General features: G+C 35.5%; 1 protein-coding gene across 1 annotated transcript; it reads left to right on the forward strand.

Annotated features, from left to right (window-relative positions):
- The first annotated feature begins 2,384 nt into the window (after positions 1 to 2,384).
- Positions 2,385 to 5,005, forward strand: LOC145017825 (uncharacterized). The gene is made up of 2 exons (XM_078975781.1): positions 2,385 to 2,585; positions 3,182 to 5,005. The coding sequence occupies exon 2, from the start codon at positions 3,292 to 3,294 to the stop codon at positions 4,810 to 4,812; it is 1,521 nt and encodes a 506-aa protein (XP_078831907.1). The 5' UTR covers positions 2,385 to 2,585; positions 3,182 to 3,291; the 3' UTR covers positions 4,813 to 5,005.
- Positions 5,006 to 25,384: the final 20,379 nt, after the last annotated feature.

Here is a 25,384-nt window from a genome sequence, read left to right on the forward strand (position 1 = left end):
CCTAACTAGCAACCTAGTCTTGTCATTCTTTTCATACCACAGATCATAACCATTTGCTACTGCATAGCAACTAAGAGAGCATTTAAGTTCAGCAGTAGTACAGTATTTCATACCTAATCGAGGCTTCATCTGATTCCATTCTTGAGTATGATCATGTCTTGGGTAGATAGGTTGTATTGCATTATGATCTTCTTCAACCAAGTCATCGTTCTGTATTGGACAAAGTTTGTTGAGGAATGGATCATTGAAATTTCTTTTGAGAGATATAACTTCATCGTCCTCTACATGTTGAGCTTTCAGACCATCTTCTAAAATGGAGTCGACATCATCAATAGAAAACAAATCTTCATCTTCAAGTTCTGCTTCTTCCTCCTGAATCCAATCAAACAAAGGTTCATGATGATGATCCACATACACATCTAATCTCTTCTTTTCATTCATATCTTCAAGAAACTCGTTAAAATCGCAGTCATTCTAAATAGCATGTAATCCCTCCGATAACCTCACTTCATGTGGACAGTAATACACATCGCTACATCTTCCGTTAGTAAGCTTTTCAATAAAGGGGATGAAATCACCGAAGTTCATCTTCTTCACAACCTTCTGAGGTACCGAGGCTTTTACTCCATCAAAATAAATCAATGGGGTAGGTGTAAACAGCCCTTGATAGTGTACATCAACGATCGTATCCGCATCTTCTGCCATTGTTGATTGTAATTGTGAATCAAGAACTTTGAGGGATTATCGAGTGAGTGAATGGAGAAATGGCTTATTAAATGAGCCCTAATTGTTGTTTTATCTACGTATGATGACACATATTCAATTCATTTCAAGAAAATAAAATCAAAATGTTATATGACCGGTATACCGGCTATACCAGGTCAAAAGGATTGAACAATTACAAAAAATCGAATATAAGGGCTTAATTTACAAAAAAAAAAGAATAAGGACGAAATATGTACATTTCAAAAAGTAACTTACCCTCTCAAGTCATTTTCCCTAAATAATATCTTCTAAAGAAAACTGCGATAAATCTTTTTCAAATTGAAGCATAAAAAAACATGTTTTATGGAGGTAATTACCATAGTTTTCATGGTGACATAAGCATATTACTAGATAAGCTAAAATCAACACGGTCGTGTGGGCCATTAAAATGTCATGAACCTGTCTCAACAGGACCGCATGACAATCCTTTGTAAAACTCAACACAACCATTTTGAGCTTTGGTGCCTTCTAACCTTGAAAGATAATTATTTCTTGATACATTGTCTTTGATGAAAATGTTTTTCCCTTTGACTTCATAACTCCATCTAATCCTCCCTTATATAACTTTCTTGATGATTACTTGGATGTTTCTCCCATCATACCTTCATTATGTTCCATCATCTCTCAGAGCTGTCACACCAACCCCTCCCTCAACTGAACCCCCACTTCCTAAAATGATTCAACTGACACCCCAACCCAACCCATCCCACTTCCCCTCAGTCATGTAATGCTCACCCATACCCATTGTTGTAAAAGTTGGTCAACTCGACTGAATACTCGACAAGTACTCGAACCCCACGAAGCGAGTTTGTGGAAATTTCAACCTAAAAAATCGGAATGGGTCTAACCTTAACTCTACCTTCATTCTTTCATTCTCACTATCTTTCTATCTTTTTAACTTTTTGCTAGATTTTAGTAAAAAAGAAAGTATTTTTTTGAAATTCCAGAATTATTCATTTGATTTATGAGTTATTATTTAAATCCCATAATATCTTTTTGTCTTCAATCTTGCAACCCAGAATAAATTTTTTTCTTATTAAAGTACTAGGTGTGAGATCCATGTATTATATGAGTTTAATTAAAAAAATTAAATATAAAATTTTAACAATTTGAAAAGTTTGAATTATAAGAAAAATATGAAAAATTTGAATTATTAAAATTAATGAGACTTTAATGTATTGAATACATTACGTATATAACTTTTTCTAATAAATACTTTACATATATATTACATTACACATTAAATATGGAATTTTAATTTAATAAATGAAAAATACAATAAAATAACAAGTGGAAAATAGAAAATTTAAAAATTCTAGAAAATACCATGTGTACAAATGAATGAGAAGAAGACATGTGACAAAAAAAACCTTTATTTATTACAGGAGACTTTAGAATTTGCATGAAGCACTCCTAATTACCAATTCCTAAAATTTGGCTAATTTCTTAAAAGAATGGGTTAACATTCAATTTTACCATATATACGCCCTGCTTAGTTATTCAAGGGCTCTTTAGGTCATACATGTTAATTCAGAGTTTATATTTGTAGCTACTTCGATCTAAGAGGATCGATTCTGTAAAAAGATAATAGTCCGTCAGACTGTCGTCTAACCACTACTTTTTCTCACCTTTCTGCCATTTGGTCATCTTCTCGAAGGGCACAATCACACAAAGAATATTTATATGTAGCCATAGTCAACATACCCGTTCTTCATTCGTGCTTTCGTATAAGTTTCAGTTTTCCCTCCGTGACAGGTATTATTATCAAATATCCTATATCAATGGCGAAGAAAACAACTCCAACTAATCTTCTCCTACAGGTACGCTCCTCCTACTTCCTTCTCATAATTTAATAATTCGTATTGTTTTTTGATGTTTGCTACATACACAGACATGTATGCTTCGACTGCTTTCAAATGATTTCAAGTATTAATCGAGCTCGTGAATTTTCACCATGTTAGAAGAATTAGTTGCTAGGTTTTTAGCGGAGATTGTATTATTGTTGCTCGGTGTTTTTTCTGTGCATGGTTCGAGCAATTCAAAAATCAAAATCGACATGATTTTAGGTCGCTATTTTCAGAACAATATAACTTGTTAGCGTATTGAGATTTAGCAATTTGTTCGATCTATACAAGTAGCTCGTAATATTAGGCAGTAATTAAACGATGAAGAAATTTTGGTGTCTTAGTTCGATTCCAACTGTTTTTTGAATTACGAATCCATGTGAGATTTCATTTGCTACAAATTTAAGAAAAATAGATTTCTAATTCTAGTTTTTTGATATTAGCTGAATGCTGTTGTCAATTTCTCTCTGATAACTAAATGAATCCTCCAAATTTCAATTCATGGAATGACATAATTGTGTATTCATTTCCTTTGTATATAAAATGACTCTAAATTATGTGTCTCCTTCCAGCCTCCACAAGTGCAGCACACTGCTGCCACATTTGCCCTTTATACTCAAGGAACTTAAGGGCAAATTGGCAATCCACATTCAAAAGGCCAAAATAGTCAGATCACAATACAATGTCTTCAATGGATGATGAATCTAATGAAAACAAATGCAATACTTCTGTTCCTCCACTCCATCAAAAAGGACTTCTTGGTGAAGATCATAATCATAATCAAAATCAAGATGATGATAGTCATAAAAAGTCCACCTTCTTTAAATTTGGTAAACAAGGCTCCCTTTGTGTAAAATTCCAACGTCTTGCCCCTGAGAAAGATGTTAATACACGTTCTTATAATCATACTTTTCGAGGAAGTGTTCATAGGGTTTTCAACAAGAAAATCAACTGGAAATCCCTTCAAACCATGGCTAAAGAATGGATCTCAAATCCAATAAACATGGTTCTCTTCATTTGGATAATTTGTGTTGCTGTTTCAGGAGCAATTCTCTTCCTTGTTATGACAGGTATGTTAAACAACACCCTTCCAAAAAAATCCCAAAGAAACACATGGTTCGAAGTCAACAACCAAATTCTAAATGCCCTTTTTACCCTCATGTGTCTCTACCAACACCCTCATCGCCTCTATCACCTCATACTCTTATCCAAATGGAGACCACAAGACATTTCCAAATTAAGAAACTTATACTCCAAAAATGGAACTTACAAACCCAACGAATGGGCCCACATGATGGTTGTTGTTTTCCTACTTAACCTCAATTGCTTTGCACAATACGCGTTATGTGGTCTCAATGTTGGATACAGAAGATCAGAAAGACCCGCAATTGGAGTGGCACTGACTGTTTCCATAGCAATCAGTGCCCCTGCAATTGCAGGTCTTTACAGTGTCATGAGTCCTTTAGGAAAGGACTCTGACACTGACACTGTCACTAACAGTGTTTCAGACGAAGAATCCCAAAAAGGGATTGAATCGTTTGAAAAAAGATTCTTGTTAAGTGAAAGTAACCCGAAATGGAGCGGGGGTATTTTCGACTTTTGGGAGGATATCTCATTAGCATACCTCTCATTGTTTTGTAGTTTTTGTGTTTTCGGGTGGAATATGGAGAGACTAGGGTTTGGAAACATGTATGTTCATATGACAACGTTTCTTCTCTTTTGTTTGGCTCCATTTTGGATATTTACATTGGCTGCTGTTAATATTGAGAATGAGATTGTGAGGGAGATTTTGGGAATTACAGGGGTGTTTTTGTGTTTATTTGGATTTCTTTATGGTGGATTTTGGAGGATTCAAATGAGGAAAAGGTTTAATTTGCCTTCTTCTGATTTCTGTTGTGGGAATCCGGGTGTTAGTGATTGTGTATTGTGGTTATGTTGTTGTTGGTGCTCTCTTGCTCAGGAGGTTAGGACTGGAAATAAATATGATGTTTTGGATAATAAGTTTTATAGAAAACCAGAGGGTGAGATGTCTATATCGCCTTTGCCTCGTGAAGAACAGTTAAATTACCGATCTACCCCTAGTCCTACCACGTTTTTACAGGAATACAAGAGTTCGAATATTGAAGAAGGTTCTTCTTCAAGAGGTAATGATTCGACTCTAGAACCACCAATTCCATACTTTATACATAGAGACGCCACGTAAAAAAAATAGTTTAAATATTGTTGTTATTTGTGCTTTGAAATTAGTGTGTTTTTGTAGTTCTTTTTAGAATCTTAGATTTTTGTATGATTTTTTTTTTCTATTCATTTCCTTGTTGATATTATATGTAGATAAATTTGAGATTTTGGTATTTACAAATTTATAATAACATTAAAAGCACATATGGTTTCATCCATCATTGGTTACGTTTGCAACTGTTGTTTTGATTATTTGTGAAAGAAATAACGAGAGGGAATTTTAGGAGATCTTGATATTTTCTATTTGATGAATGAAAGAGAAAGAGATGAGTGAATTGTTCATTCCATAGGAATGAAAAAAAAATGTTTGTTGTCCTACTAATAAATGGATTATTCATACAAGAATATGACTCCTATTTTTTTAATTTTTATTCTTTATCTAGGGTGTGTGTGTGTTTTTAATTCCATCATGGAAGGTAACGAAAGATTGCGATATGACCTATTTTTATGTATGTAAATTTTAATGACACATTTTTTTTTATTAAGTCATAGTTTTATATTATAACTTATTTGGGGTTTAATGAGCTTTTATTGAAAATTTTATCCTTGTGAGTTAAATCTCGTTAATTATAATTAAACAATACGTAGAATACTATAAAAAACTCTATTTTGTATTTACAAATAAGATAAAAAAAAATTCATATGAAAATTCATTCAATTTCTACAGCCAATCAACCAAACATGATCGTTGAATGTAGCGACTCATTCCATTGTCTTGTTTATTCCATTCCATTCGTTGTTATTCCATTCCATTCTTCCTCCATTCCCATGGCATTTCAGGATTTAACGAAGCCCACAACCAAATTTTCTTAGCTCCCACATTTTTCTCCCACTAACATCATCAAACCAATTCCCCCATTTCATAACTCAAAAAGCCTCATTGTTTTTTCTTAACACAATCACATAAGTGAACTTAACTTCCCTAATTCTGGCCTTTTGTCATATCCGGTGTAATGCCATGCTAGTCCTTTCTTCAATTATAGGTACTATATCAGCATACAATTTACTTGTACAAGTATGCCATTACAGTAAATATCCCCAACAAAACACCCATAACGATCTTCATCAAAGATCCAAATTTTCAAACACTTTCCATCAACTATCTTCACCAATTCATCCTTCGCCTCTATTCCCATAAGGTATGGCACTTTCTGGTGCATCTATTCCCCGACTTCCATTAACTCATATTACACCAAATAGAAAGAAAAAAAAAATCATGAAATGTCTAGTTTCATCTCTCTATTACATCATTGTACTTTTAAAAACCTACCAATTATAGCAATTTTATTCAAATACAAAACAATTTTCATTAATATATAAGGCCCCAATAAGAAGAAAGGGTAAATGAAAGAAATAACAACGCACTTTTATTTATATATTTATTATAACACCCTACTTTCATTTCTTTTTATTAAAGTATTAAAGCATTGTCCGTTGAAAAATCTACCCAACAATAGCAATATCATTCAAATACAAACCATTTTTACAGCTATAGTTTGATATATATTTTCAATAAGAAATATAAGTATAATACTATAATTGAGTTTATTTTTCGAAGTATGATGTGTTTAGCCCTATGGAAAAATAATAATATGAAAGTACAATGAGATAAGTGGATGGATTTTTCATTTTTCAAAGTACGATTCCTTCATTAGAAATCAAATTGAAAGTACAAGGTTGTAACAGAAAGAAACGAAAGTAGGATGCTATAATACACAAATAAATAAAAGTATGTTGCTATCTCTTGCAATTAACATTTCTAGAAATTAAAATGAATCTCATGATCGAGTTATTGATGGGACAAATATATATATATATATATATATATATATATATATATATATATATATATATATATATATATATATATATATATGAAATACCTTAATCTAATCCATACTTTTGTGCTTGAATTTCTTCGTCCATGTATCATAACATAATTAAGAGAAAAAGTCACTGTCAATCTGTGATTTGCTAGTGCGATGCATCTGCTTTAGTGTAGTCTTGTGGGTATGTGCTTTGTTGTGTTCAAATGTCGCCATGTATACATCTTGTGGGATACGTGATGACACTCGTATGCATACGAGGTGCTAAAGTAGAGTGTTACAGTGTTTCCATGCGCTACTTCCCTTGCATTCACCTTTTTAAATCAAGTGAAATTTTTCAGAATTACGAAGAAATTTAGACAGTGATTTTCAGTGCCAGTGTCACTTGGGAAGTGTGTGTAATTCGAATTTGAGACCATCGACAAGCGGTGGAGCCCCCCGGTGGTGACTTCAATTAGTGAGTGTGGTAGTGGGAGACCAGAATGATATTAAACCCTTTCAAAAGAGAAATGGAACTGTTATGTGCTATTGGTTTAAGATGGGTAGGAGTTCTAGGCTATTTTTGATGATGAGAACGAAGAGGATGTTTACGTCTTTTTCGTAGATGAGAGATCAAGAGCGAGTCTTGTCACTCCTTGTTCAATATTTTTTTTTATCAAGACAAATAGTACATTTTTTGTCCAGTTACCTCAATCTCATCTGTTAGATGGCACAAAAACTGCAAGTTTTGTCCAATTAACTCAATCCTAGTCCTAGTTCTCGTTTCATCTTTTTGGGATGCCTACTTAAGTACAATTTTTGTACGGTGATCAATATGTGGAACAAAAACACTATATTTTTGTCCCATTACTTGGTCCTAGTCAAATTCACACCAAACATGATACTCTCTTTTTTGTCATGTCATATCCAACCAACATAACAAAACAAACGCTCCTTCATGCCCATTGGCCATAACGCTAGAAGGGTCATTTCGCACCACATTTGAAAATGGGTTTTGGGTAGAGAAAGAACCTCAATATCAGGTCTTTGGTGTTTCTCTAGGGTGTGAATTACTAGCCTGGATGCCTCTTCGGGGTCCAAACGTCACTAAAATTCATGAGCTTTTAAGCTTAACATGTAACGTCCCAAATTACAAAAAGATTGTTTTCATTTAAAATAGGTTAACAATTAGCAGCTTTTTTAGAAATTATGATATAACATTCAGTTGTTGAAAATCATAAAGTTAATAGAGTTGAATTACAAGATAACGAAAACCAAAATCTTTGATGCGAGTGTATAGTCCCACCAAGATCTTCCCAAGAACAACCTGTAAAACATTTAATCCACAACTGTAAGCATAAAACTTTGTGAGTTCCCCAGTATACCACATATTCAACCATACATATAATGCATACAAGAACAGTCTGTAACGCCCGCAGATCCGGGCTAGTCAATTTAGAGGCAATAGGGGTCAAAAATAACTTTTCGACAAAAGATTATTTAGAATGAATAGTCTTAACCAAGTTTTAGAATATGTCACAAGGTTTCCGTACATATAAAGAACGCCGAAATCCGAGTTATAACGAAGAAGTTATGGCCCGCCGAAGTTTTACGGCAAAACCGGCACGGCACCGGAAGACGTAAATAGTGAATTTACGATAGAAGACTTTTTATCCTTAGCAATCTAAACAAAAGTCGTAGAATATGTTAAACTAAGAGCGTCGATAAAAAGAACGCCCAAATCTGACTTCGTATGAGGAAGTTATGATTTTTCTAAGATTCGGCTTAGCAGTGTACAGCCCGAAACTCGAATTTTAGTTCGAGCGGTTTTTGGCTTATGTGAAATAAATGAAAGTTGAAGATCTCATTAATAGGAACTCAACGGTAAAAAGACAGACGAAAACGGAGTCCGTATGAAGGAGTTACGAATTCTTCGCGGTCATTTAACAGTCTAAACGCCTCGTACTGTTAAATTTAAGATCGGTCGAGAATTAGCCGACGGAGTCAAAATGAAAGTTATAGATATTATTTTTACCTACGCGTGGATATAAAGAACGTCAAAAACAGAGGTCGTATGTGAAAGTTACGGATTTTAGAAGTCGGAAGTGTGTTGTGCGAAAATGGGTGATGTGGCACAATCTTGGCCATTGCTTTCTCCCCAAGTCTTGCCACTAGATGGTGACATGTGGCACCAAGTTCAGCCATTTTCACCCTATAAATACCACCTCTCCTACCCTCATTTTCTTCACACCTTTCCCATTCTTTCTTCTCTTTACTCTCTCTCTAGAACCTCTCTCTAGCCCCGAAATCCCCCGAAAAGCCTGTGGAACCTCCCTAGCACGAGGCGGAAGCCCCGGAGTGCTCGACGGCTCCGAGAAGAAGAGCTTTTCGGCTCGGAAACGCTGCTCCAAGCAAAGCCTGGTTTTCTATAAAACCCGCTGTAAGTGAGCTACGCCTATGCTATTTTAATATAGTTTTTATTTAATTATATTAACGTTATTAAGAACATATAATAAATACTTGGGCTATTATTATGGGTTATGTAAGTATTTTTTTAACGCTTATATAATAGTAATAATAGCTAGACTATTAATTAGTCTCGGCGAATAATAGACTAAAATCTATTGGTGATAATACTAGGTTTCGTCGAAGGAAATTATTTTAAAGTAAACGAAGCGCTGTCCGAGTACCGAGTCACCACCTTCTCAGGTGAGTGCATAGTCCCTTTCATGAACATGATTTTAATACAAGTATTGATTGAAGTATTAATTATATGTTTATGTGCGAGTTAATTGATGTTGCTTGAAATTCGTGTTAAAGAACATACCTGATTATATTTGATAATTTAGGATAAAGAGTAGACCTAAATTAAAAATGAGGAATATTGGGTAGTATATTCTTACGAGTACAAGTGAGTAAAACTCAGAGAATAGAAGTTAGTATATGTCACTTATCCGGGAGTATGGATTAGACATAGTCATTGTCCCTAGTCCGAGAATATGGATTAGGCATAATCATTCGTCGTTAATCCGAGAGTATGGATTAGCTATTGTCCCTAGTCCGAGAGTATGGATTAGGCATAATCATTCATCTTTAATCCGAGAGTATGGATTAGTCATTCGTCCCTAGTCCGAGAGTATGGATTTGGTAAATTCGTTCATTTCTGATCCGAGAGTATGGAGGAGGTAAAACGACTAATCTTAGGTCCGAGAGTATGGATAGCCTCGTTGCGAGGATCGACGGGGTGGGATAAGAGTTGTTTATATATATATATGTATGGTGAAATTGTATATTTTGTGAATTTTAAACTATATATATGGTATAACATTGTGGGATTGAAATCCCTATGTGCTCACCAGGTTTCCCAACCTGACCCACTCAGTTTATTTATATCACAGGTGTTGATATGAAGTGACATTACACTGAGAGATTTAAAGAGATGTAGACCACTAGTGTGAATAATTGTAAGTTCTGTTTATGCTTATGTTCCTGTATTAACGATGACATCCCAAATGTTTTAAAATGAAATAAATATGTTTCTTCGAAAATGTTTTAATAACGTATTTACCATGTTTTTCTGGGAACAAATTCCGCAACCTTTTTATAAAATGAAGTACTCTGATTTTTATAAAGCATAAACAAAATCGGTCTTTTCTGGTCGTGATTTTGGGGATGTCACAGTTGGTATCAGAGCATTAGTTTAAGCGAACTAGGAATATGGATTTATTTCTAGACTTAAACTTAGAATGCTAAGCGATGATTGTGAGGTGTGAGCACTAGATTATTTTAGGAATTGTGCCTAAAATGTTTTTATGTGCTAAATACTTGTGCCTGATATGCTGTTAGTTGTTCGGATCTATGGTCTGTTGCCGACCGGATCTGGAAACCTTATGTGTTTAGGATTCTAAACGTACGACTACGATATTAGAACTAGCATATAAACGTTTCGGAGTGATAAGGATGATTTAACCGTCAATCCTAAGTAAAGATCTAGATTCACCTTATTCGGTGTATAGATCAAGATGGCTAGAACCCGTAGCGGAAACGTGAATGCAAATGGGAACAGAAACCAACCCCCAGTGATTGAGCAAATACCGGTGATGGAAGCCGCCGCTTAGCCAGTCACAATGGCTGGAGTGCAAGCGATGATCCAAGCGATGTTGGATCGTCAAATGGAGGAAACTAGACGTTTGCTCCAGCAAAATCGTGAGGAAGCCACTATTCAGATCGAACAGCCCGAGTTGAACGAAGGGCAGACTGAGGAAGGAAACTACAGTGGGACTGTTGGTCAAGTCAACCCACCAATAGTTCGACAAAACAACCAAGATGACGAGGTCGAGAGGAATGGATGCAAGTACAAGGATTTTTTGACTTGCAAGCCATCGACTTTCACTGGAAAGGAGGATCCGATCGGGGTCATGGATTGGATCTTGGAGATGGAGTTAGCCTTCATGACATGTGGTTGTAGAGGGAAGCTACAGACCACATTTGCAGTGCGTCAGTTTCGAGGAGGCGCTGTACGTTGGTGGAATACCTTGGGGAAAACTCTGAGCCCTAATGAGTCTCTGCAACTGACATGGGCAGAATTTCTGGTGCAATTCAAACGAAAGTACTGCTCAGCTCAAAACCTGCTTGAGCTAGAGAACCAGTTTCTAACCCTGAAGAAGGGAAGCATGTCAATCGATGAATACACCAACAACTTCACAGAGAAGATGGAGTTCGCCTTGCGTCTTATTCTGGATGAGCTGACGAAAATCGACAAGTACGCAAAGGGACTTCCATGGGAGTACGCGGTGCCAGTGCGTCAAGCACCTACTCTAGAGGCAGCTATCTGGGCTGCCAAGTCTGTCGAAGATATGATCAAGGGAAGAGCCTCCAGCAAGATGGAGGTTGGCGAGAAGAGAAAGTTTGAAGGATCTTCAAGGTCCAGCGAGAAGAGAAAATTCTCGAAGTTTGAAGAAGGAACGCAATGGTGTGACAAGTGTAGAAAGAATCACATCGGGAAATGCTCTAAATATACGACATGCTTTAAATGTGGGAAGACTGGTCATTACGCCAGCGAATGCACAACCAAGAGAGAAGTCTACTTTAAGTGTGGAGAAGAAGGACACTTCAAACAAGACTGCCCAAAGAGAGAAGGGGCTACAAAGCCAAATGTGCCACCAAAGCCAAAGGCGAGAGCATTTCAAATGATCCTTGACGAAGCAGATGACAATGCAAGGATTCAAGAGTGAAGGCTTGACATCCGAGGATCGAGTTATGGAGTAATCGTGTAGATAGTACCTCACGATGTAGCCCGTTAGAGGCATAGTCTAGGGTGAACTTGAACACCTATGTAATAGTTTCAAGAAATAATATAAAACCTTTGTTTTGTTATCTGATGTGTTAAGTTGTTGTATGGTTTTCTTGTATGGTGACTTGGAAAAACTGCGGGACAATACTTGGGACGAGTATGAGTAGGTGTGAATGGTAGTAGAGGCCTATACTACCAGAAGCACAGGACTCACACTTGGATCAGGGAAAGTCACAAGGTTACCAAGAAGCCAGTAATTGATTTCGTTTTATTCAAGTATGCCGTTACCATTGTTTCGGTAATGACTAAGAAGATTGTTGTTATCTTGACCCTAGTGGTCATATCACCTTGAGTCCGACTACGATGAGTAGGTTACGTGGTTCAGAGAACCAAGTTTGATATAGCGTCTGACTTAAACCAAACGCTTAAAAATCAAAGCGATCCATAGAAGTATCGCGCTCGTTGGTAGCTAGAAATGCTACATGTTAAAGTATGATTATATCACATTAGAACATGAAGGAAGGCTTAGTCTATTTTAGAATTTAAGAGACCTGAGTCTAAACGTACATCACATGATGATAGGTCATAATTTGGAGTCTAATATGAGGTAGAGATCAGGTGCACGATCAAGTACTGCTTACAGTCAATAAGTCTAAGAGATAGACTTGAAGGAATAAAGAAGTTATAATTATTACCTAGGATGAAGAGATGACGTATGGAGTCATTATACAATCCTTGTTTCGTTGATGATTCCGGGACGTAATCATCCTAAGGGGGAGATAATTGTAACGCCCGCAGATCCGGGCTAGTCAATTTAGAGGCAATAGGGGTCAAAAATGACTTTTCGACAAAAGATTATTTAGAATGAATAGTCTTAACCAAGTTTTAGAATATGTCACAAGGTTTCCGTACATATAAAGAACGCCGAAATCCGAGTTATAACGAAGAAGTTATGGCCCGCCGAAGTTTTACGGCAAAACCGGCACGGCACCGGAAGACGTAAATAGTGAATTTACGATAGAAGACTTTTTATCCTTAGCAATCTAAACAAAAGTCGTAGAATATGTTAAACTAAGAGCGTCGATAAAAAGAACGCCCAAATCTGACTTCGTATGAGGAAGTTATGATTTTTCTAAGATTCGGCTTAGCAGTGTACAGCCCGAAACTCGAATTTTAGTTCGAGCGGTTTTTGGCTTATGTGAAATAAATGAAAGTTGAAGATCTCATTAATAGGAACTCAACGGTAAAAAGACAGACGAAAACGGAGTCCGTATGAAGGAGTTACGAATTCTTCGCGGTCATTTAACAGTCTAAACGCCTCGTACTGTTAAATTTAAGATCGGTCGAGAATTAGCCGACGGAGTCAAAATGAAAGTTATAGATATTATTTTTACCTACGCGTGGATATAAAGAACGTCAAAAACAGAGGTCGTATGTGAAAGTTACGGATTTTAGAAGTCGGAAGTGTGTTGTGCGAAAATGGGTGATGTGGCACAATCTTGGCCATTGCTTTCTCCCCAAGTCTTGCCACTAGATGGTGACATGTGGCACCAAGTTCAGCCATTTTCACCCTATAAATACCACCTCTCCTACCCTCATTTTCTTCACACCTTTCCCATTCTTTCTTCTCTTTACTCTCTCTCTAGAACCTCTCTCTAGCCCCGAAATCCCCCGAAAAGCCTGTGGAACCTCCCTAGCACGAGGCGGAAGCCCCGGAGTGCTCGACGGCTCCGAGAAGAAGAGCTTTTCGGCTCGGAAACGCTGCTCCAAGCAAAGCCTGGTTTTCTATAAAACCCGCTGTAAGTGAGCTACGCCTATGCTATTTTAATATAGTTTTTATTTAATTATATTAACGTTATTAAGAACATATAATAAATACTTGGGCTATTATTATGGGTTATGTAAGTATTTTTTTAACGCTTATATAATAGTAATAATAGCTAGACTATTAATTAGTCTCGGCGAATAATAGACTAAAATCTATTGGTGATAATACTAGGTTTCGTCGAAGGAAATTATTTTAAAGTAAACGAAGCGCTGTCCGAGTACCGAGTCACCACCTTCTCAGGTGAGTGCATAGTCCCTTTCATGAACATGATTTTAATACAAGTATTGATTGAAGTATTAATTATATGTTTATGTGCGAGTTAATTGATGTTGCTTGAAATTCGTGTTAAAGAACATACCTGATTATATTTGATAATTTAGGATAAAGAGTAGACCTAAATTAAAAATGAGGAATATTGGGTAGTATATTCTTACGAGTACAAGTGAGTAAAACTCAGAGAATAGAAGTTAGTATATGTCACTTATCCGGGAGTATGGATTAGACATAGTCATTGTCCCTAGTCCGAGAATATGGATTAGGCATAATCATTCGTCGTTAATCCGAGAGTATGGATTAGCTATTGTCCCTAGTCCGAGAGTATGGATTAGGCATAATCATTCATCTTTAATCCGAGAGTATGGATTAGTCATTCGTCCCTAGTCCGAGAGTATGGATTTGGTAAATTCGTTCATTTCTGATCCGAGAGTATGGAGGAGGTAAAACGACTAATCTTAGGTCCGAGAGTATGGATAGCCTCGTTGCGAGGATCGACGGGGTGGGATAAGAGTTGTTTATATATATATATGTATGGTGAAATTGTATATTTTGTGAATTTTAAACTATATATATGGTATAACATTGTGGGATTGAAATCCCTATGTGCTCACCAGGTTTCCCAACCTGACCCACTCAGTTTATTTATATCACAGGTGTTGATATGAAGTGACATTACACTGAGAGATTTAAAGAGATGTAGACCACTAGTGTGAATAATTGTAAGTTCTGTTTATGCTTATGTTCCTGTATTAACGATGACATCCCAAATGTTTTAAAATGAAATAAATACGTTTCTTCGAAAATGTTTTAATAACGTATTTACCATGTTTTTCTGGGAACAAATTCCGCAACCTTTTTATAAAATGAAGTACTCTGATATTTATAAAGCATAAACAAAATCGGTCTTTTCTGGCCGTGATTTTGGGGATGTCACACAGTCATCGGCGCTAGCGCCCATCTTCCATCTCTCTTATACACATGCATTCAACATACGTTTCATCTACTGTCACTCTACCACTATTGCTATCAACTCTTAGCCGTCAACTACTACTGATTCTCATCCGTCATACAATCATCGGCCTATAACCAGAACAATATCCATACCGGGGCCAATGCTAATATCGATGAACACCTCATGAATACATAATCATATGTAATCGAGAATCAAACAGGCAGTCGAATAGATGATCCCACCCGAAAGCAATAAATCAAACAAGAACCATGCAATAAGGTTAGACCAAGAGTTCTCATGCTAGCTAATTTAAACTACATATAACCCTTAGGGTATCCACTCAACTACCAATCGGTACTATCATTACCCTAACAAATCATGAAACCTAACAATATCATACCACCCACAGGAAAGACCCTACCAGTCTAGCATATCATGACAGTAAGAGTCCTATACTAGATATACATAACAAGGATTTATCTTAGTCAATTAGCATACATGTACTCTAATAGTACCTCTATCTTACCATGCAAAGGATATATAAAGTCACATGTGGCATAGTGAGAAGACTCACATAAGTCGCAAAATTGAAGAAGTATTGCTGCACTCTCAACTCCTCGTAGTGATCAGTCCCCCGAACAAACTATCACCGAATAATGGTCAAACCTCAATCAAAACCCAAATCCTTCACGTTTGACCCAAGGTCAAACTAGTTAAAAGTCAACGGTTAACGGTCAACAAAAGGCAATGGTCAACCAGGTCAACGACATCTACGCCATGGCGAGTTTTTGGCTGTGCCATGTCTAAGTCCAGAAAAAATAGACGCGTTGCAGCATGCCACCACATTGTGGGCCTTCCTTGGCCATGTCGTGGTTTCAGTCAGAATGCCTTTTCTTTATTAAGAGCTTAATCCTTATATATCAAGGCTCATAACTTCATATCTAGATCTTCTCAATGACTTAATGGATAAAGTTTCCAACTTTATCCAATAATACACCACCACAATGAAAGATCTTAAGCCCTAAGTCCACTAAGCTCTCTAAGGGCTAAGTCTTTGTGCATGGATTTAAGAAAACCTAAGTATGGTCCTTTTTCTCACTTAATAGAAGTCTAATAATTGTAAAAGTGTCCATATCAAGCTCTAGAGTTCCTCAACTCCAATAGCATCCACAAACAGGGACAAAACCATCCATAATTAGCATAAACTTACATTTAGAAGAACAAATATCAAGATATGAACTTTATACCTCAAATGACTTAGAAATCTAAAATAGATGATGGATTTAAGCTAGTTCCTTACTTACTTACATCAATATGGAGTCCCTTCTTCCTCAAGCTTCACAAAACCAAGAGAACAAGCCCAAAACTAAGCAAACAAGCTCAGAATCATGCATGCAGGTTAGGGTTTTGAGTTAGGAGGATGAATGTTGAAGAGAATGACCTAAACCTAGAGTTAATGATTTTAAATATGGAAGAAACCATAAACTTCATGGGCTTGGGATGTTATGTTCACCATGTCATGGTAAGCCTTCCACCACACCATGGCAAGCCTGGGCCAGCAACCCCAAAATCCGATTAAGCCTAACTTCATCTTTAGCCTAAAGTCATAAATCATAGCCCAAAAGCCTTCATCCTTTAGATCCAAACTTAATCCTTTGATACCCTAGACTTCTACTTGACCAAATCGTGATCCAAACATTCATATAAGAATTACCTCAAAATGGGATGTTACACTTCTCCCCCACTTAAATTAAATTTCGTCCTCAAAAGTTGTCCTTATAAAGTGCTCCTTAAACATCCTCTGATCCCCATGTGGGTTTTTCTAAGCCCACTCCCCTTTTATGCGGACCAACACAATTCTTGACACAAGAGCCTGCAACTACAATTATAAGGTTTCCAAATATAGGTACATAATCCATTCTTGAGCAGAACTTCCAGTAGGCCGAAATCATCCACCATAGTATTGAATCAATACTCTAAATCTAAGACCACCTTCCAACACAAATGTCAATTCAATACTCAACGAGAAACACACGACCCAACCAAGAAACGAACATCAAACATAACTAAAAAAACATCAAGAGGAATTAATTCCCTAATCATAATTTGAAGATTCTTAGATCTATCTTGACTTCCTGGTAGACAACGCCATCCCAAACATCGACCATGTTGACCAAAAGCTCATCGATTTGATCCATCCTAGGTCTCCTGATCTCGCACCATCTTACCGATAAATTGGATAACAAAATCCATAGGCCACGATTATTTGCCGACCACTTCTCATACAAATGCAAGGGCGAAATCCCTAAACAAGTAACCAATTGGAAGACTAGACTAGACTACACACCCACTATGCTCTAAAAGCCGTCTCCTCTAATCATAGAAATAACTACACACAACAACAATAGGTCTGTTTCAACCCAACAAACTACTTCATCCAACAGGTCTATGCAACCCAGGTGAATGTTGCGGTCTTCCCATAGTTTTACAATCACTTCCAACGTATTTCAGCCAACATGTCTATTTCAACCTAATGGGTCTGTTTCAACCCATGTGAATGCTTTGGTCCACCCATAGTCTTACAATCACTTCCATTGTTGCAGTCCACCTGCAATCTTTCCTACCATGGCATGTTCCACCCATGGTCTTTCATGCAGTTATCACAAAGACAATTTAGTCTACACCCAAATTACCAAAGAGATTTTTCATTTAAAGGTTAACAATTAAAAGCATTTTTTAGAAATCATGATATAACATTTAGTCATTGAAAATCACAAAGTTAATAGAGTTGAATTACAAGACAATGAAAACCAAAACCTTTTATACGAGTGTGTAGTCCCAACGAGCTCTTCCCATGAACAACCTGCAAAAAAATTTAATCCACAACTATAAACATAAAGCTTAGTGAGTTTCCCAATATACCACATATTCAACCATACATACAATCCATACAAGCAAATTTCTCGGCTCTAGCATCAATCTTCTAGCTCTCCTATCCATATGCATTCAACATACATAACAATAATAGGTATCATCTACTAGCGCTCTACCACTGGCTTTCAACCACTATTGTTATCAAATCTCAACCGTTAACTACTACCGACTCTCAACCGTCATACAATCATTGGCCTATAGCTGGAACCATATCCATACCGGGGCCAATGCTAATAATGACGATCGCATCATGAATACATAACCATATGTAATCGGGAATCCAATAGTCAGTCGAATTGATGATCCCACCCGAAAGCAATAAGTTAAATGAGAACAATGCAATGAGGCTTTTGATGGGTTTTAATAACAAAAAACAATCATTTTATAAAAACAACTTTAACGGAAAACGGAAGAGTTTTAAAATAACTAGGCCCAAGTATACGGGCTAAGACTAGGTATGTGGGCTAGGCCCAAGTATATATGCTAGGCTTAAGTATACGGTCTAGGCCCATATAAATAGACTAGGCCCAATAGCATGTATGATGGGTTAGGCTTGGACCTGTATGGTATATGGTATCTTGGGGGGAAACTCATTAAGCTTTGTGGTTACGATTTTGTGTTTACATGCTTCAGGTACTTTTGGTTTTCAAAAGGAAGAGCTCGACTTGATCACACTGCATCCCCCGGAGTTTATTTTCCGCTTTGGCTTGAATACTCTGATATTTTGAGAATGATTCTACTATGTTTATCTTTTGGAATAAATGGTTGATTGATTTGAGAGTAGTTAAAAATGAAATATTTATCTATAGTTTTTGGGACATTACATAACATTCACTTATATATCCCCATGTAAATAAAACAAATCCCTTATATTCTAAAGTAATATAAAGGAGAGTAAGCATGGGGGACAAGTGATGGGAGTTTGACAAGCAACCTCCCATGCTCTTTGAAAATATGGTCAAAAGAAGAAGACAAAAAGTTAGGCAAGTTTCTTTAACCAAAAGCTAAGTAACTAGTAAGTCCATGGTTAACCAAAGTTTCCAAAACTTTGTACATGATCTATTAAATCATACCATATGATATAATAACTGGTTATGATCTCTTTAATTATTATCTTCACAAAAACAATATTAATCCCCTAATTAAATACAAGAGTTGATTTTATTTATTAATAATCGTATTAATAATAATTATTCAAAATGTGCCAACATGATAAGAATATGTTAAAGGTGTGACCCCATAGGATCATATGTTATTAAGAATATAATACAATAATGATTCTTGAGCATATAGATTCAACAACTTTATACCAAGAGTTCTCAGGCTATCTAATTTAAACTACATACAACCCTTATGGTATCCACTCATCGACCAACCAGTACTATAATTACCTTAACAAATCATGACACCTAGTATCATACAATCCATAGACAAGGCCCTACTAGTCCAGCATATCATAACACTAAGTGTCCTATACTACACATACATAATGACGAGTTAGCTTAGTCAACTAGTATACATGTATTATAATAGTACCTATATCATGTCATACAAAGGATATACAATGTCACATGTGGCATAGTGAGAAGACTCACTTAAATCGCAAAATCAAAGAAGCACTTCTACACTCTCAACTCCTCGTACTAATTAGTCTCAAGAACCGACTATCACCGAATAATGATCAAATCTCAATCAAAACCCAAATCCTTCAAGATAGACCTAAGGCCAAATTAGTCAAAAGTCAATGACCAACGGTCAACAAAAGTTAATGGTCAACGACCTCCATGTCGTGGCAAGTCCATAGCTGCACTGTGGCTAAGTCTAGGAAAAACAGCCGCGTTGCAGCGTGCCACCACCAGTGGCGGATGCAAAACATTTTTGTAGGGGTGACACTAATTTTTTTTCCAAATAAATCTATATTAGTAGTGTCACTCGTGTTTTAAGTCGGTGCACCCAATAGAAAAAACATTAAAAAAACATTAATTTTTTTTTACACTACGTGCTGGCGTCGGAGCAGTGGCCCATGACCCTTAGGGCACCACTAAGGTCCGCCACTGGCCACCACACCGTGGTTTCAGTCAGAGTGTCTTTTTTTCATTAAGAGCTTAATCCTTACAGATTAAGGCTCATAACTTCATATCTGGTTCTTCTCAACGACTTAATGGATAGAGTTTCCAACTTTATCCAATAAGATATCACCATAATGAAATATCTTAAGCCCTAAGTCCATTAAGCTCTTTAAGGGCTAAGCCTTTGTGCATGGATTTAAGAAAACCAAAGCATGGTCCTTTTTCCCACTTAATAGAGCTCCAATAATCATAAAAGTACCATATCAAGCTCTAGAGTTCCTCAACTCCAAGATCATCCATAGAAGGGACCAAAACCATCCATAATGAGCATAAACTTAGATCAAGAATAAAGATCAATATATGAACTTTAAACCTCAAATGACTTAAGGAATATGAAGTACATGATGGATCTAAGCTAGGTCCTTTCTTCCTTGCACCAATATGGAGTCCCTTTTTCCTCAAGTTTCACAAAACCAAGAGAACAAGCCTAAAGCTAAGAAAATAAGCTCACAATCATGCATGGAGGCTAGGTTATGACTTGGGGATGGAGGCTAAAGAGAATGACCTAAACCTGGAGTTAATGCCTTTAAATATAGAAGAAAATCTAATCTTCATGGGCTTTGGTTGCTGCATTCACCACGTCATGGTAAGCCTTCCACCAAGCCAACAAGCCCAAAATCCGATTAAGCCCAACTTCATCTTTAGCTCGAGAGCCTTCCTCCTTTAGATCCAAACATAATTCTTCGATACCTTGGACTTCTACCTCATCAAATCGCGGTCCAAACATTCAAATAAGAATTACCTCAAAAAGGGATGTTACGTAAAACTTTTTTAAAAATATATTGATAATACTTAATAGTGTTCGATGATAATGTGTTCTTCATGTTCATAATAAAACCATCAATCAAAAAAATAGCAATGAAAGTATTCAAAACTAAAACATTTATAATTAAATCTTAGATCGTGATTGTTTCCACTAATAACAATTCTAAGCATGAGAGAGAGATAGAGAGAGAGAAAGAGTGGTTAAAAATTACCTTTAATGCTTTGTTGGAAGATCAATGACCTAGACCAAAGTCACTTTGATAGTATCGCACCTTTTGACAAGTCAAGCAAGAAAGAACCCTAGTTGTAGAGGATAAGGGATTTCAGCTGAAGGAAGCCTGGAGGTTCCTTAGAGTCAACGATCAAGAGGAAGGGAAGGTAGGAGATAATTTGGCTAACGAAGGCCTAAATTAGGGTTTCTTATGGTGCCTTGCTCCACTTTTTATATAGATGAGGAAAATCCAATCATTTCCTAATTTGAATCCAATGATAATATTGTTTTATTTCTTGGTAATTATCCTTCTAAATTATCTATTAATTATTCTAAATAACTAATTTAATTCTTTTAGGCATCGTTAATTCAAATTTGATTAATTTAGTTGTCTATTAATATCAAATTAATAAATAATAATTTAATCTAGTTAATTTCTAATTATTTATTAGGCGTTCAATGAATAAAAAATTAGCTTTCCTCTTTTATCTATTAGCTTTGTTCCTTCTTTACATCTTGGGTAAGTATGTAACCCATACAAGCCCATGCAAACCAAATTGTATGTTGCCATTATGTTGTATGTGTGGTGGACATATCTCCAACCAACTCACATATCTACTATTGTCAAATTCACACCTTCACATAGATTATATCTTCCACACAGCTACTTAGATCACCCTTAGGTTTGATCTAGCTCCATATAAGTGATCATATTTCATTTGTTCTCGATATTTAGTATGAATCACAAAAGACATGGAATTCTTGTCAAGCTCTTGCATTGAAGGATTCTTTTTCTCATTATAGATAAAAAGTGATTATGGGTTAGACTAATTGACTAATAACCCTATATAGATTTAGCTACATTTTCTATCAGTGCACATCAACGACCCAAGAGATATCTCTTTTATCGTGGTTTGAAGGAAAAATCAACTTTGACTTTAACGACCCTTACCCCTTAAATCATACCATACCTAAGCGTACAATTTATGATTGTTTGTTACAGACAACGTTGTAGCATGTTTAAGAATGACAAACTCGGGAAATTTTTTGTTGAGCAATGGTGTAAGTGTAAGTTACTCTAATACTTAATTACCATTAAAACAAATAAAAAGGAAAAATCGTTATTTCAAGCCTTTAAATTTTTTGAGGGATCAAAATCACCAATTTTTTTTGGACCAAAACCACAAAAAATGACAACTACAAGTATCATAAAAAAAGTTTATTTTGCAATTAATAATAGTAAAACTATGTGAACTTGGGTCATCTTCATTGTTGGTCGATGGAATTTTATTTACAATATATGCAACCATACTTCATTAACACCATAATGGCAATCCAAGGTAACACCTGAGCCGTAACAAGGTATGTTTGAAACTAGCTTATGAGTTATCGAAGTATCATGTGTTTGGACTTTTGAAAATAAATATCTGGATTGGTCACCTGCCAACAATATTGGCTTTAAAATAGGCACGACATTCACATTACCAATTAACCAGTTGTGGAGATCCTTTGGTATAATCCTATGAGTGAGCTTTCTCTTTGGTTTTCCTACCTAAATTTCATATCAATTAAAATTTTCAAAATTGCATGATAACTATTTAAAGAGTTTTTTTTTGCTTTTGAACATTCGGTCGTATAGACTCCAAAGTGACCATTTTATTACAGAAATTGGTGCAGGTAATACACAACTACAAATCGTATACTTTTTTCTGTCTTATTTGTTGATGTTACTTTTGTGTAGCAATATTTATCAAGGAAACATCATTTATAATATTTGGAAACGCACCGAATCAAGTCAAAGGAGTATGTAATAAGTTTTAGTTTCTAGTTGTCTTACAACTATATACTTTACATGGAAATGTAGGCAAACAATTAAGTTATTCAGGGACTCTTAAACTTACTAAACAAAAACACTCATCCCCGAAAGTTATGATGATAATTATTTGCTTTGGTATTTTGTTTTGGTATTTTGTTATGGACAGCTGCCATATTTACCTTCTTTTGTTGGTTTTACCTAAAATTGTATTTTAGATCCATTAAAGTCTCAAATTTGCAACCTCTTTTTCACTTTTACCTTTTTGCAAACCTATCCGGTAAAATTAATTTTTTTTGGGCAAACTTAAGAAGTTTAATGAATCAGAAAACCAAACTTAAGAAAACCAAACTTAAGGACTTTTGTAAACCAGAAAAAAAAAAGTAAAACCAAACATTTCTGCTAAACTTAAAGGATTTAATAAACCAAAGTTAAAATTGAAAAATAGTTGCAAATATTTGGTTTTATAATGAACTTAAAATCTACAAAAGGGTAAAACCGACAAAAACATACAAACTTAAGGGTTCTTATGTCGTTATCCCTTTTGTTATTTATAACAATTGAATATTTATTTATTCTCTAGCATTATATTTCAAACAAGTTGATGTAAAATCAAATAAACAAGTTTATAACATTCTACTTTTTGAAAAATGCCATTTATAACATTTACATGTAAAATGGGCTGTTTTGAAGATTTTAAAAAATACATATAAAACATTTCCTTACATGTCATTCTATTTTTTGAAAACTATTATTTATATACTGAAAAATAAATAAAAAGCATTTTTTTAAATTGTCACTAGTAATAATAACCTAGTTAATTATAAAATAGTACTTTCTTTTATCTCAAAACCAAGCAAAATATCACCGACCAAAAAGATATGATTTGGGCTAACTTTATTGTCAATGTAATTACATATAATTAAGCCTTTAGCGGGTTGTGAATTGATCATTTTTGATAATCAACGTGATTAATATATTTATATTAGCAAAAAAGCAATGAGCAATATGATTAGATGGGTTTATTAGACCTTTTCAACAAACACTCACATGACATAGAATATAAGACGCATCACGAGAAGTCAGAGGCGGTGAGAGAAGGTTCGGTTGGCGTAAAAGCGTTTGAGGGCCACTAATCCGAGAGTCTGTCCGAGAATGGAGGCAGCAACTGTATATCTGACGGTGGTGGTTTTGGGGATGAGAAGAAAGTTAAGAAGGACAGGTAAAAATGGAATGGTTGCAGTAAGAGCTTTGAACCAAAGAGGTGGGAAGTCGGGTGCAGAGTCTCGCAAGAAAATGAACACGAAATTAATTGACATGGTCATTCCAGCCATCGCCAGCATCACTAGGAGCTTCAGTTGACTTATCATGACTCTTTTAATGGCTGTTATTATCGCTGGAACGCACTTGTATTCTGCCCAAATCATCAACTTCTGTTGGAACTCGGATTGGTTTCTCATAACTACTTCTTTCACACACTTGTATTCTTCTATGTTGGCCACAATTGATGCAACTTTCCTATATGACCTTGTCATCTCACAATTCCCATGCTTAATCTTGTAGTAGTCTCCGCATCCGCTCTGTTGAATGAATCGTTTTTAAAATTGACCTTGTTTTTTGTTTTTGTATCATGAGATTTGAGGGGAAAAGATAAGATATCATACATACCTGAAAAGAGTTTTGTTTGTGTTTGTGTGGCTTTATGAAGGTTGCATCGAAACCAAGGTTTGACGTCCCTCTAACATTCAAAAGACTAATAGTTGATGTCTTTGCTACCAATGGATGATAAAAATGTTGGGTTTCCATGGCCTGATTGAAAACAATATCACAATAGTTCATTTGCATAGATTTCGAGCATTTCTTTTATATTTAAAGCATGCAAAAAAAAGACAACCCTTTCCTAGCTTAACACATTCAGTTTTTTATATATTAAGTGCATTAAGTAAAAAAGAAATAAAACAAAACTTAATCACTTCTGGAGGAGTGAAAAATATTAAACTCGTGACAAATCTAATCTGCCATGTTATCAAATCCCCCATGGTGAAACCAATTTATATCACAAAATCAACAACAGTATGCTATCAATTCCGTAGTTTACGATACCAGATAGTGAACAGTAGCTACGTGCTTACAAAACTTAATATATATGTTCATTACCTATTAGAGCAATTTTAAAATCCATAAATAAGCAAATAATTAAAACATTATAATAGCAAAATTACTGATCTTTTTATATTAAAGTCGTGTTTCAAGACATCATGATCACAATTCACACCAAAATTATACATAAAGTCAGACACATAAAATCAAGAGTCAAAACATTACTACAAAAATTTGAACTTGTTGCACAAAACATTAACAACTAACAAGAATAAACTTAAGTTTGTTGCTCAGTTACACTCATACAAAATCACTATCTTGGAAAGTACAACAGTTGGTATGATTTTAGAGACCCATGAAAAAATTTAGAAAAACTTACTTTAATCAAATAAAAATTAAAAGACATAAATCAAAAACATCATTAATTTGAT

The sequence above is a fragment of the Lactuca saligna genome, chromosome 9 (assembly GCF_052625555.1).
Source record: "Lactuca saligna cultivar CGN05327 chromosome 9, ASM5262555v1, whole genome shotgun sequence".
Lineage (NCBI taxonomy): Eukaryota > Viridiplantae > Streptophyta > Magnoliopsida > Asterales > Asteraceae > Lactuca > Lactuca saligna.

What these genes read in the sequence shown, in the direction of transcription:
- LOC145017825 (XM_078975781.1), top strand. Translation starts at nt 3,292, where the DNA reads ATGTCTTCAATGGATGATGAATCTAATGAAAACAAATGCAATACTTCT.